Genomic DNA, 16,078 nt, shown 5'->3' with positions numbered 1-16,078 from the left:
CGCTTCTAATTTTAAACTGCGCATTTGCAGGAAGGCTTTGCAGTTTTACACCCAAAAGCCTTGCTTCGAGCCCGTAAATCCTCCAGCATGACAGAGATGTGCGAAAATACTGCAATATTCAGGAGCGGAGGGGGTGGGTTTTTCCTGTCTCTGGAAGGCGGCTCCCGCCGCCGGGATGCGGAGCCTCAAGGGTTACAGCGGGCATCGCTGCTGCTGCTGCGCTAATACAGCCTAAGCCGATATTAGCCAAGCTTAAGTTCTTTCAGCCGTTTGCAGATGGGAGGGGGCGGGACGGCCTGCAGTCAGCAGTTCTGTGCGGGGACCGGCAGGGCACAGCCCCGGCCATGAGCTGACCGGGCACCGGGGGCACCGGAGGGACCGCGGGGACCGGCGGATGGTGAGTCCGGCTGGGATTCTGGTTATTGGTACCGAAATGAGTGTGAGGAGCGCGGCGGGGATCGGTGCGGGACCCAGGAGCTGCGCCCGGGCAGGGCTCGGCTGGGGCTGGGAGGAGCCGGGGGGCTGCAGGCGGGACCCCCATCCCGGGCGGCTCGGGGCTCATCCCGGGGGGCTGCAGGCGGGACCCCCATCCCGGGGGGCTCGGGGCTCATCCCGGGGGGCTGCAGGCGGGACCCCCATCCCGGGGGGCTCGGGGCTCATTCCGGGGGGCTGCAGGCGGGACCCCCATCCCGGGCAGGGCTCGGGGCTCATCCCGGCGGGCTGCAGGCGGGACCCCCATCCCGGGAGGCTCGGGGCTCATTCCGGGGGGCTGCAGGCTCCAGCGCAGCCGGGCTCCGGGATGCCGAGCGAAACACAGGCGCAAAGAGGGAGAGGCGCTGTGCAGTGACTCCGGTGCTGCCCGGGTGGGTGGGCTCGTTCTGCGGGGGTGCTGCGGGACAGCCCGCGGCGGGCTGTGGGACGGGGGTCACTGGCACGTGGCTTTGGCGGTTTCCTGTTGTTTCGGCTCTTTCCAACAGCTTTAGAGGGGGAAAAGCTCCCTCCCGGCTCTGGCTGGAGCTCCCAGGTCCTGCGTAGGCTGCGGGGCTCCAGAGCGCAGGGTCCCAGCCCCCGGGCACCCCTGGGATCGGCGGGGAGGGCAGCTCTACCTGCACCCAGCCACGTGTGGGGCGAGGCCCCTGGGATGCAGAGATGGAGCCTGGCGTCTGGAGCTTCCTTGGAGGGCTCTGCATCTTTGAGTTCATTGTCCCAAGCTCCCGACCCCACATATCAGGATTTGTTTCCCACAGCAGGAACTCTACAGAGCCCGACACACTCATTTAGTTGTGGTTGACCTTGAATCCCGTGTTGAGTTTTGGGACTCTCACTCCAAGAAAGACATTGAGGTGTTGGAGCGCATCTAGAGAAGGGCAGCAGAGCTGAGGAAGGATCTGGAACCCGAGTCTGATATGGAGTGGCTRGGGGAGCTCAACCTGGAGAAAAGGTGGCTCAGAAGGGACCTTATCAYTCTRCAAAGGAAGCTCAGTGGGGAGGTTGGTCTCCCAAGTAGCAAATGGAGGAACAAGCTTCAGTGGCCTCAAGGTGTGCCTAGAGAAGTTTAGGTTGAATATTAAGAACCRTTTCTTCAACAGAAGAAACAGGACAATGGTGGCATCGCTATTCCTGKAGGGATTTAACRAACATGTAGATGTRGCACCTGGGGACACAGTTTAGTGGCGAGCCTAGCAGTGCTAGGGGAATGGTTCGACTCAATAATCTTAGAGGGCTTTTCCACCCTCAATGATTCTGGGATTCTGTGGCAGTCTGCTGGTTTCTAGGCTTCCTGTGTATCAACTTTCAGCTACGCAACCTTCAGTGTAGCCTCTTTGCAATGTGTGTTTCTGCTGAGGAATCTCCTGGTGCTGGTGACAAAATGTGCCTTTGCCAAAGCTATGTGGTGGGTAGTTAATGACACTACTATTCAGTGTGATGTGGTCCCTGATTCCATGCTGTCCATTCACACCTTCCTCAGCCATGGAGCCACAAGCGTGTTCCATCCATGTGGGAAGAACCTGCTGCAGTTGGGTGTGAGAGCTGATGGGGGTGTGCCCTGTGTCAAGGACAGAACATGAAAACTTTATCTGTTGGCATGAAATGCCCTCTCTGGACATAGTGTGGTTTCTTGCTGGGTTGTGATGTCATGTTTCTGTTGCTGGTGCATCCATCCTTTGGCACGTGGGGGACAGGTAGTGCTGGGGATGTGAAGAGAATGGGAAGATGATGCTTCAGTGGTTTCAGAGATGCTTTTGGCAGGTGGAGAGTTGCTGCCTGCTCCTGGAGGTGTCCAGAGTGGTGGGCCAGGCATGGCCCCAATACAGCTGCAGAGGTGGCTGTGTGCATTTTGGGGCCTCCTTGGAAAACCTTTGGCACCCGGGCGGGGAGAGCGTCCCTACTGCCGCGGTCGTTTCTGCAGTGATGGCTCTGGTTTTACTGTCCTCATGTGAGACACAAACGTCAAGCTGTGTTCCTTTAAAAGCGCSGTGATACTCTCGTGCACACAAGAGATTATTTTGAGAAGCTCTGGCTGTTTGCAGGCAGCGTGTTTCGGTGATGACCGGAGGCTACTGGCGCAGGGCCCAGGCAGGCAGAGGGCACGGCGGGAGCCAGCAGGTCTGTGCAGCGGGCAGGGCTGTGCATCACGCTGCTCCTGCCCCGGCTGCTGTCCCCACTGCTGTCCCCACCTGCAGTGGGAGGGGGCAGTTGCTTTTCTGTGGGTTTTTGGCACACGGCCTGCCTCTATATTATCTTGCCCCTTATTGCACTGCAAGGTTGCCAAGTAAGTCTTGAGCAACTTTCAAAGCTGCCTTCAGTTTSTGCTTTGTTTTGGGATAAAACCTGCAGCAGCTTCAGGCAGTCATGTTCTGTGTGCACAGTCTGTATAAAACTTTGCTCTCTTCACGTGTACTTAACCTTTGGTGTCCCCTCAGTCCTTSCCATCTGCACAAATGGGGTCCTTTAGAAAAGCACTACAACTCCAGGGCCGGGTGGGATGGAACCCTGAGCAATCTGACCTAGTGAGGGGCATCCCTGCCCATGTGTGGGGGATGGCTGGATGCCCTTCCAGCCCACACCATTTGTGATTCCATGGACTTGCAGGGCACTTTCTTGATAATTAACCTGGTCTGATTATGGCTAGCTTACTGCATGTGAGGGATACAATTGTATTTATTATAGTTAATGAAACTACTGTTGCTTTTTTTGTAAACTCCCGTTTAATTGTCATTTTCTAGTTTCAATTTCCAATTTGACAGTAGTAATGCTGTCTTCATGGGCATGTGTTTGACATGGAGCTGGCAGAGYCTTTCAGTCCTTTCGTTTTTAGTGTGGTTTTGCTTGAACTGCAAGGGCAGGTCAGTAGGTGTTGGAGCTCTTCAGGCTGTAAGATTGGCATAAAGAGAATTGYTCCTTGTAATAATAAAGGCAGTGTTTAGATATGATACAGCCCAAGCTGTGAGGTGTCTTTCTACATCTTCTGTGGCAGAAGATGAAAATCTGTGGTGTGATAATGAACAGGCAGCACCCTGCAGACAGCAACAGGCCAGATTTCCAGGATCTTGGTGGCTGGAGGCAGTGTCAGCTGCAGTCTGACCTGCTTAGCCCTGCTGTGAACACTTGCTACATAACTGTTGATATTGCAGGAAGGCAACACAAAACTGAAATTCGGCCAAGTAAGTGTTTTGGTCCAGTCTGAACTGTCAGAGAGACAATGGAGGCTAACACTTGGCTTGGAAGTGATATTCAAAACATTCCTGTTCTTCCCTATCCTCTGCAGGGCTAACTCTGGGCATGCCACTGTGTTATGTCTGAAGCATTATGGAAGGTTTTCTGCTATGAGCTTGTTTAGTTTTCTGTGTCACTTTGGATGAAGCACTCCCATGCTYGCCTGAATGCAATTGGCTGGGCAGGATCCTCAGAGTGTTATTCAGAAACCGCTTTATTTTGGTACTGTTGCCAAAAGAAACGGCACCAGTGAACCCAGAGAGGTTTGCAGCTGGATCAATACCCCTGGACCAGYGCACAAATATTTGTGCTGGTGCCTGGGAAAGGCAGGGGGGGTGTGGGAATGATGGAAGGGGAGTTGGTCAGTAGAACTCCTTTCACTGGCAGGCCTGAAATAGAGGGGGGTGTCCCAACCTGCATGGTCTCCACTGAGTTGTGCTGCAGGCAGGGGTGGGGTGCAGGTGGGTTGGTGGTGGGTCAGGGAGTCATGCAGGGAGGATGTGACCCCACCCTGGCACCAGGATGCCTTCTGATCATGCCAGGTGGAGATTTGCTCTAAGCTAGCCACGTTTTCTGATGCTGTAGCAGGACAGTGAGTTCTGTGCCAGCAGCCACATGCCCCAGTGTGGGCACAAGGCAGGGGGGACCCTCACAGCCCAGGTAGCAGTGGAGTGAGTTGGGATCACCCATCCCCAAGGGTACTAATGTTTATTTGAATCTAGTATTTAAAGGCAAACATCAAAACTTTCCCTGGCAAGCCATCAAGCTCTTTACAAAGCACCTTCACATCTCTGCTCTGCCAAGCCAGCTGTCAGGGGTGCAGCTYCCTTCTCCCTCTCCATTCAGTGCTTCTCTTTGTACTCTGCCCCAGATAACTATTTTTATGCCATTCTTTAAGCTGTTTGTTTGCTGTTTGACACAGAGTATTCAGGAATCATGTAGTATATGGGACAATCAACCATCAAAGTCACTAAAAAATTTAAAAAGCCCAAACCCAACCCAACAAATCTCATTCTTCACAGGAGCTAAAGTTTACAACTGCTCACGGGTACCTCTGGGAAGGGGGGAGCTTTGCAAATGTTCTGTGAGCAGAGTCCAGAATGGCCCTAGCTGTGGGAAAAGCAGCCCTGCCATGCAGGGTCAGCCCTGTGTGACAATGCCAGCAGCACATGGCACTTCAGCACRAGCTCCAGCAAACATGTGCAGGGTTCACTGCCACCTGCAAGCTTTGCCTGAAGGCTGAGGGGCAAATTCTCTTCTTTGGTCACCTCCATGGGATGCTCCTGTGGGCTGTGCTGCCTGTGAGCCAGGGAAGCAGGCAGGGAGGGACCAGGCTCTGGTTTCCCCAGATGGAGCTTTGCAGCCCCTGTGCTGATTTTGGCACAGTTGTATGAGCAGGCTCCAAAGAGCTGCAGAGAAAGAGCCAGAAAACCCCACAGCTTTGGGGCTTTGCTTTTCCTTCTGGCTGGGTTATGTTTTATTTTGGAGGAATGGCCTGAGCCCACTTGGGGTGAGCACACAGAAGCTACACTGGCACAAGGGGAATGAGATGAATATGAGGGGGATAACAGGTGCAAAAATATCCCATGTAGGTTTTGCCATCTGAACTCCATCTTCTGCAACCACAAGCTGAGGCTTTCAGCGTGGTCAATGAAACCTCGTGACTGGCTCATGCTGGTGCTGGGTAGCCTTTTAAGAATGTTTCAGCAGTCAGAGGAGCTTTTTTGTTGCTGTGCCTTAGGCAGCTGATAGATTTCAGAGACAGCAGAGCTGTTGAGCTTTTCCCTTTTGGTAGGAAACTTAAAGTGCTTGCATGGGCTTCCTGATGCTTTGCTGTCCAGAGGAGTGGCAGATTTGGACCAGATTCCCAGTCACGGCTTTTCCATATGCGTGAGTCATGGTGGCTTCCCAGTGCTGCTGCACCGCTCCGCTCAGGGGTGCAAAACGTATTTTTAGGTTGGTCCACATGTGTGAGCTGTGCTGAGTGGGGGAGGAGGTGTGGGATGGAGGATGGAGCTTTCTGTGAGGATTTGGTATCACTGGATGAAGAGGGTCCCGATGCAGAGGCCTGAGGATGAGTTGTGGTCCGTGCGTGGCTCTGAGCACGGAGCATTTCCAGCCAGCTGAGGGCTGGATTTTGCTCTCTGAAAGAGCTCAAATRTCTAAAGTAAGATCTCTGCACAACGCTGAATTATTTATTGAATAATTTCTCTTGGCAAGGGTCTGATATGCTGTAGATATTTTAGATACTTTAAATACTTCTATTTACGTGTGATTACTGGGCTCTTTCAGGACATTGAGCTCCTTGTTAGCATTTTTCCCTTTTTAGTGGATGCTTGTAAAGACCTTGTGTTTTGCAAATGCATTTCCCGGCAGCCAGAGCAGGAGGGAGCGGAGGCCAGTGCTGCTTCTCCGGTTGCTTGGAGATTCCTATCCTTTGTCCTTGCCCTGCCTTTGGGGTTGGGGTTGTCAGAGGCTGGAGGGACAGCAAAGCCCTTGATCCCAGTGCTGGGCTCTGCCACCAGCTCCATCCCCAGGAACCAGGGGGGAATTTGGTGCTGTGGTCACGCCTAGGCTGTTCATGCACCAGTTWCTTACTGAGAAATAGTTTTTTAAGGAGTGAGATGTCTCTACAATAATGCCAGTGGCACGTGGTAATTATGCAATTAGTGCTGTTAATATCAGTCACCCAGAGTTGGAGGAATTCTTTTTTTTATATTTTATATATATGCACATACACACACAAGCATTTACATCCACACATGCAGATATATAATTGTATGTGTGTATATACCATATATATATGGGACCCAGTACTTTRGCAGCCTTTTCTGTGAGACAATTTTTCTGAGTGAAACTGTCTATCTCTCCTAAAAAAAATAATACACCACTGAGCCAAGTTTATACCACAGCTTCAACCACATGCTGGTGCTGAGCTGGCCTTTTTCATCCATCCTTGTCCTTTTCCCACTCCCTCAGTCACCAGAGGTCACAGGAAAGCAYGAGTGGCCTCCTTGCCATGAAGTTTATTTGCGTTATTCTTCTCCAGCAGATCCAAGGCTTGACCCGGATGCAAAGCCTTTTTCCATTGCGGATAACTCTGCCTTGCTGAGTGGGAGGGAGGGCACTGGGAGGGGGTGAGTGGGAGGCAGGGGAACAGGGACAGTCCCTGATGGCCTTGCTGCAGCCTCATATCTCCTCCCATGCCCCAGACCCTGAGTTTGGGGTGCGCTGAGCCCCTGGCCAGCTCTGCYGGCATGAAAGCAATTTGAGCTGAAGAGGCTTATGTTCCATTGAAACCTTGTTCTTTAATAGTCTTGCTGGCAAAGGGCCAGTTTCACAGATTGGATGGGTCTGATTCTCAAAGGAAAGGGAGAACGATGTTCTCTGTTAGTAAAAATAGAATATAAAAGTTATAAACTGCTTTTATAACATTTCTAGATCATGGGSTGCTTCTCCAGTGTGCGCTCCCCCGAGAAGTGCTGCAGTCTCACAGGCACTGTGTGCCTTTCCTCCCTTGTTTCCTATCTGTCGCCTATCACCGTCTCTTATGTTGCCTGGGCACTGGCATAATAATCCAAAAAAAGCAATTTTATCTCTAAACCAGTTCCTTTTTCCTTTTTTTTTTTCCTTTCCCAATTATAACTCATTGAGTTATAGTGGAACAATAGTCAATGAGGACAAATGCTTTGGCTTTGAGTCTTATATTATTATTTGGCTCTGCAAAGAACTGTGTGATCTAAGTAAAACACTGTTATTGTGGTTGTGCACTTGGGAGGCAATTATTTTGCTCAGTGGGTAGAATTAAGCACCTGTAAGAGTTCGGTTTGGTCTGGTTTTGGTAGGTAGGGGGCATTTTTTAATGGAAAACACAGTTTGGATGAAAATGTGCTGTCCCAAAAATCAAAGCAGCAATACATCATGTGGAGGCTGTGGGAGTTGTCTTAGGGTGATGTGTCTGAAGGTGAGAGACATTAAATGGGGAAAGGGGCTGTAGTGAGACAGGTCACTTTAGAGGAACAAGAGCAGGTATGGTTTCAGAAAGTTTTAAGTAGTATTAGCCTTGGCTTGGTCAATAATCCCAGTAATTGCTGCATTCAGGTGTGATTGATTAACCCTTGCAGAGTGCACAGGGTCCCTGTAAGTGCATCCAGGTATGTGTGGGGTGGGTCAGGGCTGTGGGGTCACCCCTGCCCAGGCTGCTCTGGAGGGACACAGGACAAGCAGTGCAATGTTTGTCACTACAGTAGTGATGTGTTTATCCCACAATTACATGAATGGGACAGAAACTGCCAAACTATGTGAGCCAAGTATTGCTTGTCCCCTGCTTCATTTTGGGGCTGCTTACTGGATTTCCACACAGCAATTCTTTCATCGTTTCCGATACTTCTGGTGTTCCTATTTCCCCCTTTATCATCCTCCTTATTGTTTCTCAAGCAGTTTGCAAGCTTGCAGACTGTCTGGCTTCCTGTCTCACAGCAGGGAGTTCTTCTGTAAGGTTTTCAGTAGCTCTCTGTAATTCCCAMCAAATACATAATGGCATCTTCTCTCAGTTATTARCACTGGCTTTRTTCTGCTGTAAAGTGTGGCATTATMATTTCCATAAGCTCTATAGTGTAAAACTATTAAAACAGAGAGTAAATTGACCCAATCTCAAATTAATTGAAATAGAAAGGTGGCCATGTGCTATGAGTTTTCCAAATTTTCCCCTGCTTAAGTAAAACAAATGAGAAAAAATCTGCAGATTTGGATCAAACTGGGCATTGCACTTGTGGCTGAGGCACAACACAGTCTGTGGTGGGAGAGCCCATTAGATCACTCGTTCCCATAAAATCTAGAGGAATGTGAGTCCAGGCTTCTGCAGAGTGGCTGGTGTCCCCCTTCCTCACCTGAGCCCAGCCCCCACTAGTCTCAGGATGAGAACTGAAGGCTCATCCAGCTTCTCATCCTCTGGGCAAAACTTGTGGAGCTGCACAGCAGAGGCTGTCTTGGCATCACCTCTCTGGTATTAATTACAGCACTGATTAGGAATTCACGGCCTGTGGTGTCCCAGGAGCTCCCTGGCCAAGTTGGAGAAGGTCAGAGGTACCTGAGCTGCACTTAATGGCAGGGGTTCCTCCCGGGGCTGACATCTCACTGCATGCCTATATGAAGTTTGGGAAAAGGGAAAAACAATACACAGCATCCCCAAATGGCTGTGGCAGCCTTTGTGCATATGTTTTCATAAAGATGTTAATTATTGCAACAGCTTTCCYTTAAATAAACAAATGGTTTCCAGTGATGGAATCTGACTAACAGCTTTATGTGTCCTTGGGAATGCTGATGGTCCCTTTTACCGTGATAAATGAAGGCTCTCTTGTAGTGACATAATCATAATTTGAGTGCCATTCGTGATTTGAATCCCTATCCCAAAGTGCCCTGAACCCTCTGTACACAGCACTGGGCATGTTTTCCATCTGCACAGGAAGATGAGGGAGAGTGGTCCAAGTTTTGCTGGATTCTTCTTTGTGTAGATCTTCTGTCACTGACCYCATTTCAGGAAAACAGCTATAAATCTCAGGGTCTGGGGTCTGCAGAACTGAACACAAGAAAAGAGTTCAAGAAGCTTGTAGTGTTTCACTGGAGTGAAATCCCTCTAAATCTGCCTCTCTGGATTGAGATGTTTTAGATCCTGTAAATTCTGTTTCCTCAGTGAAATGAGTGAGCAGCCAGTGCTGTAGCCAAGGACACGGATCCGTGGTGGCTGCCAGCTGCTGGGATATTCCAGCTTGCTCTGAGAAATGGAGGGTCTGCAGGCTCTGAGCCATCACACGTCACTGACTCTGGCTCTTAGTTCCCCACTGCAAATAGTTAATTCGCTCAGACATATTGAAAAGATGCATGTTTGGGATTGGTTTTGTGCTATGAAGTCTAATGTAAATAGCCTTTTTCAGGGCTTGAATATAAAGGGATGGTAATGGGACACTTTGACACTTTCCAGGATAAAATGAGTYACCCGCCACTTCTCCATCCCACTGTGAATGCAGGGGGCAGGAGGCTTTGGGTGTCCCAAAAGGAGTTGTTCTTCCCAAGCAGGCACCGATGGAATGGTAGGAAGGATGTGATTGCGTGGCTGCACAGGACCAGTGAAATTTTAATTGCATTAGGCATACACCAGCAGTCTGAGGCTGTTCCCACACTGGCTTATGTCCCTGAACTCCATTGACTGCAGTTACAGAATCACTTCCAGCAGAAAAAGATGAAAACGAAATCACACAAGAGAGCTGTTTGTTACCAGAATAAATAAATAAGCCCTGTTCCGGGGCTGATTGCTGAACACAGGCTGGTGGGTGACCTGGAGCCCAGAGTCACTGCTGGCTGCCCAGAGGCTGCAGGAGTGCAGCCCAAACCCAGGCTGGGAAGTTCCTGTGTGCCAGGCACCCCCAGCTCTTACCCATGGCTGTGCRCTCTTGGCACCTCTCCAGCACTTCTTCCTTCCTCCAAACCACTTTCTTCTGTCCTTCCTTGCATATTTGCTTCTCTTTTCTTCGCCATGGGAATATTTTAGGAATCCAGTGATGTGAAGTGTCATTTGAGATGAATGGAGATGTCAGTGTTTCCATGTGCCATCTGGATGCTGTGCTCTGCTCGCTGTCACCCAGGGCCATTTGCTGTGAGGAACATGCCCTGCAGCAGGGTGGTGTATCCACCTTGGGTGGCAGATATGGGGCCAGGAGGCAGCAGAAATGGGGCACAAAGGTAATAGAACTGTGGAGAAGGAGTGTGGAGATTGTCCTGCTGATTCTGGGCCTGAGGTGACAGCAGCAGCTGCTTGCTGTGCGCTCTGGGGTGCAACGCTGATGGGGAACCCAGCCCAACTGTGCTGGGTTTAAATTACTGTTATTTATTTACCTGATCACATGAGAAACGTACTCCCAGAGCATGTGACCATGAGGTGCCCACCTGCTTGTCTTGATTCATCAAAGGAGGCTGTGGTCCAGGCACCCCTGACCCTACTTTCTGCAGGTATAGGGAGGGGGTGAGGCAGTTCTCCCTGATCATCCCAAACACACCTGGGCCCCTTTCCTGARCACCACCCCAGGGCAGGTTGGCTGCTCTCAGCAGATCAAGTATGGATTTGTGGTGAATCACTTTGGGATGTAAAACTGAGGATTAACTATTGCTAAAGGCAAGTTGCGTGAACTCTGTGTGCCAAAACRGAGTGTGAGCAGAAATTGCAGCCCTGATTCTCATGATCCTTCTGTTGATCCTAGCAGCTCTAGATGTCCATGGATGCCCTGGGACAGATGTAAAGGCTCGGCCCTGCTCCCYCAAGGCAATCCCTGCAGCCGAGCAGGACAGGAGCAGGACAGAAGCACATGGCTGTAGCCAGGCATCCCCCCATGGCAGTGCTGTTCCCACAGACACCCTCCCAGTTTTCCACTTCCAACTTAACAGCGCTTACAGGCTGCTGTTGGGAGTAATTCTCAAGATTTCAGTGTAACCAGCGAACTGGGTGGCTGCTTTTAGTGGGACAGGCTGTTTCTGAGAGCAGACAGCCTTAATTGGGACTTGCTGAAATGCTTTTGCACAAATAGGCAATTCATCAGTAAGTGAATAGCTCCCTTGCTAAGCTCTCACAGTTTTTGTAGTAAAAGTGTGTTTGTCAGGCTGCWTTTCATAGTCTGGTGTCGAGAAATATTGAGGGGAGAAATCAGTACTCTCTCTCAGTTCATAAAAGCATTTTATCCCAGAATGTTTTGGTTTGAAAGGGACCCTAAAGCTCATCCAGTTCCAACTGTCCTGCCGTGATCAGGGACACCTTCCATATACCAGGCTCATGCAAGCCCCATCCAGCCTGTCCTTGAACACTTCCAGGGATGGGGCAGCCACAGCTTCTCTGGGCAACCTGTGCCAGGGCCTCACCACCCTCACAATTCATCCTAACATCATTGCAGTTGCATGGTCGGTATTTTATCATATGTGGAAATTGCTGAAAAGATGCTCAAAACTCTGGTGAAAATTGMCTTCTGTGTGGGTATTGCCCAGTAACATCATCTGGATGGGATTATTGGAGGGGTTCAACCATGCTTGAAGAGGYTGGTTGTGGTTGCAGAGGGTTTGCACAGTCGGGAGTCCTTTGGGAGGAGAGCTGGCTGTGGGATGCGGGGCCAGCTCAGGGAGCAGCATGGGAACAGAGGGATGTTTGGGCCAGAGCACTCAGGAGGGAGATGGTCCTGAACATGGGCTCTGTGTCACCATCCTCTCATTGCTGCCCTCACCATTTCATAGCCCAGAATTGAGTGAGGTTAATTGTTATGTTGACTTTTTTTGGTGTGAACTTACAAACTTCCTCCAGAGCCTTGTGCGAGGAGTGTCCCCCCCCGTTTGCCGCCTGGCCTTTGCCAGCCCCAGCTCACTTGGCACAAACACAGGAGAAGGCTACTAGAGGGAAGTCCTGACCTTCAGGACTTCAGGACAGTGCAGTCCAGCCACTGTTCCCAGGAGGAGAAAAGCTGGTTTGTGTTAGTGGTGCCATTGTGTGGGAAGTCCTGGCCCCCTCACAGGAGTGAATCCATGTAGCTCCGCAAGCTGGAGAGCGGCCAGAGGGTAAGAGGAAAGGGGCTGCCTGGGCTCATGTGGCTGAAAACCTTTTTTTTTTAAGACCTTGACTCTTGTAAAGTCATAAATAGAGCTGTGGGAAACCTTAACTGTTTGGATTCCCCCTGGGCAGCACCTGCTTGGCTCGTCCCTCAGAGGGCTGGCCGACACTGGAGACTCCCCAGTGGGGAGTAAACAGGAGTTATTTAAAATGTTCCTCGTGTGCTCAGCGCCCAAACACGGGTCCCCTGAGGACAGCCTGACCTCTCGCTCTGGAGCAGCCACCTGCCTGGCTCCTTCTCTCCAGTGGCTGTTTCTGTATGTGCAGAAGGGAAAAGCYTGCGGCAGAGTCGAGATGGATGCCYGATCCACAGGGTGACCTTGGCTTTCCCAGGAGCAGCTCCCACCCTGTGAGCTCAGCACGGGCAGACTGTCCATGCAATCCTGCTCAGGGAAGGCACAGAAAGCTCCTGGCAGCCCTGAGGGGTCATAGCTGGATCCCAGAGCTTGTCCCAGCACCCTCAGCTCCAGATAACYGCAGCTGCACCCTCTCCTGTAGATTGGTACTTGGTTGTTCTTAGGGAGGGAGCTGTCTGTTCCTGCTCACCCTGCTAGGGTTATTTCYTCCTCTCTCTGTTCCATGGATGCTKTTTTCCCCAGTTGGGGTGGCCTTTGGCAGCAGCCCCGCAGTCCAGCAGGGCAGGGCAGGGTGTCTGCCATGGCTGGTGAGGTGCTGTCCCCTCACCRCCCTGCCCCACCCTTGTGGCTCTTGCAGAGGTGGCCGTTTCGCTGGTGGAGAAGATGCAGGCTCAGGAGATCCTGCGGAGCCTGCGGCTCCCCGAGTTCGATGACCTCAGCCAGTTCTTCCGCAACCTGCCGGCCACGGCGCTGGTGGGCATCGGTGCCTTCGCCGCCGTCGTCGCCTACTGGTTCGCCAGCCGGCCGCGGGCCGTGAAGCCGCCCTGCGACCTGCGCATGCAGTCCGAGGAGGTGGAGGTGAGGCCAGGGCAGCCCCGGCTGGCTTCCCCCAATGTTTGCATGCCTGCAAGGCACAGAACGGTTTGGGTTGCAAGGGACCTTAAAGATCATCTCATTCCAGCCCCCTGCCATGGGCACTGTCCCAGGCTGCTCCAGCCCTGTCCAGCCTGGCCTTTAACACATCCAGGGACAGAGCAGCCACAGCTTCTCTGGGCTTCTCTTGTGTCAGGGCCTCACCACCTTCACWGGGGGGAATTTCTTCCTAACATCTAATTTAAACTTACTTTATTTCAGTGTGAAGCCACTACCTCTTGTTCTGTGCCCTTGTAAAAAATCCCTTTCCAGCTCTCTTGTAGGCCCCCTTCATTAGGGTCTCCCTGGAGCCTCCTCTTCCTCAGGCTGAACAGCCCCAACTCTCTCAGCATTTCCTCATAGGGTAGGTGTCCCATCCCTCTGAYCACCTTCATGGCCTCCTCTGGACTCTTTTCTACAGATCTGTGTCCACCGGGGATGCCAGGAAGGCATTTTTTTTGTTTGCTTGTTTTGGTAATTACCCATCCTCTTCCTGAAATCAACCATGTGCCTGGGATCACTTCACCCCTTAATTTTTGTGTAGACTGGAAAGCTAGAATRCAACATGCTAGTTTATTCTCTTCGATTTTCAGTAAAATTTTGGTCTTAGCTTTGCTAGGCCATCCTTGGCCAAAAATTAAAGGTACTGACATTGCATGGGAGAAATCACTGAAAAACAACAGCTGGTAAGATCAGATCACCTGGCACTTCTCATGTGTGCCTGTTGCTGAGATTGGTGCTGCAAACTTGGTAATACAAAAAGTAGACCTCAATCCATGCTTRCAGGCTGAGTTATTAATTTTTATGCTTGAAAAAGGCTTTAAAGTTTAATGATGCTGCTCTGTTTTAAAGAGCAGAAATATTTCTGAAAATTGTCTCCACTTATTTTAATATCTGGAAGTGGGATGAAAATTTTTGAAGCCTTTTGTGATGTTCCCTCTAAGATGTTAATGTCTTTACTTCCAACAGCTTTGTAAAAGGGTGGAAAGAATTTRCATTTTTCAAGACAATTTTTCCCTGTGCTTAGCACTTTAGTTAGACTTTCTTCTGCCTCCCCGTGCATTCCCAGTTTGGTCACTCTCACCTTGGCTGCCCACTCCTAAAACACCTCTGCCAAGCCCACTCGCTGGGGGCTGGCCTCTGCCTTAGTCTGTCCTTCACATTGGTCTGGATGTCCTTGTGRAGGTGCTCATGGTGCCAGTCCTGGTCACCCATGGAGCCCAGAGCAGCTGCTTTCCCCAAGACATCCCCACTCCATTACCTCCAGATCCATAATTCCTTACTAAATTCCCTTGGCAAATACCAACAGTCTCCTGTGACAATGAGCCAGATCAAGTGCTCCTCTATGAGCAGAGGGTTCTCCATGTCCCTGCAGTGCTGAGGTCAGTGTCCCCCCTCTCACATCCCTGTGGGTCTTGTGGCAGGTGGTAGTTAAGGAGATCTGGCTGTCATTTGGGGRSTGTGCTGCTCTGTAGCAGGGTTTCYCCAYSTKCCACCCCTCGAGCAGTGCTGATGGCTGTGCCACCTTGTGTCACCTTGTGTCACCTTGTCTCACACAGGGCCTGGCTGGGGCGCGCCGSTCGGTGATTGGGGACAGCCCGCAGCTGCTGACGCACTACTACGATGACGCCAGGACCATGTACGAGGTCTTCAGGAGGGGATTCAGCATCTCTGGTGAGAGCACAGGGCTGAGGAGCCCTAGGAGAAGAGCTGGGGCCGTGCAGATGTCCTTACCCAGGGTCAATGGTATCATTACAATCACAGAGCTCTCATACAGCTGAGAGACATCACTCCCCACTCCAAAAAGCCATGATGGCTCTTCCCTGCTGTATCATAACTGTTTCTGTGTCTGCTGTTTATGGTGTACTGCTTAATTGGATGCAACAATTTCATGGTCAGATTATTATTTTTGGTACCATGAAAAAAAGCCCTTGAAACTGCACATATTCCAGCCCACAGGACAGGAGTACATAAATTACTCGGTAGGTGTTTGTAGGAATGGATTTGTGCAAGTAGGTACCATTAGCAAATTATTCAAACTTSAAATTTTCATCCGGTCATACACTGCTGCTTGTTTTTTATCCTCCTGCAGAGTAGGCTGGTATAAAATTAGTAGTTTTCACTTTGAAGCATTTCAATCAAAAGCCAGTRCAAGCAGTGGGAGCTGCTGTTGGGATGAGGGCCCTCCTCAGACACTAATGTTCATGTGACCTTTGCAGAAGTGTCTTTTAATGGGGCTGTTTGGGGCAAACTGCTGCTGTCAGTGGGTAGGATTGAAGCCTTTTTCAGGGATCCCAGCAGCTCGTCTCCCCACAGATGCACTTGTGTATGTGATTTGCTGGGGATTGCTGTGAGAGCCAACCCCATAACTATGGATTTACTCCTGGAGGGCTCCCCCACATCCCCACAGTGTGATCCCACATGTTAACTCCTGGCACTGCCCTTTTAACTCATCATCTCTGCTTGCGTCTTTCAGAGAATGGTCCCTGCCTGGGGTTCAGGAAGCCCAAGCAGCCCTACCAGTGGCTGTCCTACAAGGAGGTGAGCTGAAGGTGACACCCCCATGTGTCTTCTCCCCCTGCCTGACACAAGCAGGGGTGTTGGGGTGCCTGTTGGTGACACACGTYAGACCAGGAGGTTTCTCATGCACCRTGTGAGGCTTCCCGGKGTCCCCACTGGGCCCATCCAGGTGTTATGTGGGTTTTCAGGGGCTGGCTCCATGCCACAAGCC

The 16,078-nt window shown here is 51.0% G+C and overlaps 1 protein-coding gene across 3 annotated transcripts in view; it reads left to right on the top strand.

Moving 5' to 3' along the window:
- The first annotated feature begins 252 nt into the window (after positions 1 to 252).
- ACSL6 (acyl-CoA synthetase long chain family member 6) overlaps positions 253 to 16,078 on the top strand; it is a 42,410-nt gene continuing 26,584 nt past the window's right edge. Inside the window, exons 1-4 of one of the 3 annotated variants that reach the window (XM_057383662.1) lie at positions 253 to 397; positions 13,073 to 13,293; positions 14,907 to 15,021; positions 15,824 to 15,888. In XM_057383662.1, the coding sequence (XP_057239645.1) occupies positions 13,099 to 13,293; positions 14,907 to 15,021; positions 15,824 to 15,888 (375 nt within the window). In that variant the 5' untranslated portion in view covers positions 253 to 397; positions 13,073 to 13,098. Of the gene's footprint in view, positions 398 to 5,481; positions 5,664 to 13,072; positions 13,294 to 14,906; positions 15,022 to 15,823; positions 15,889 to 16,078 lie in introns of those variants that run through there. The other 2 variants (XM_057383663.1, XM_057383660.1) reach the window with 2 other exon arrangements.

This window comes from Malurus melanocephalus, unplaced genomic scaffold, assembly GCF_030028575.1.
Source record: "Malurus melanocephalus ecotype Western Australia unplaced genomic scaffold, MMel_1.1 scaffold_650, whole genome shotgun sequence".
NCBI classification, from domain to species: Eukaryota; Metazoa; Chordata; class Aves; order Passeriformes; family Maluridae; genus Malurus; species Malurus melanocephalus.
Note: the sequence above shows the minus strand (reverse complement) of the source record. Positions and strands in the feature narration are given on the sequence as shown.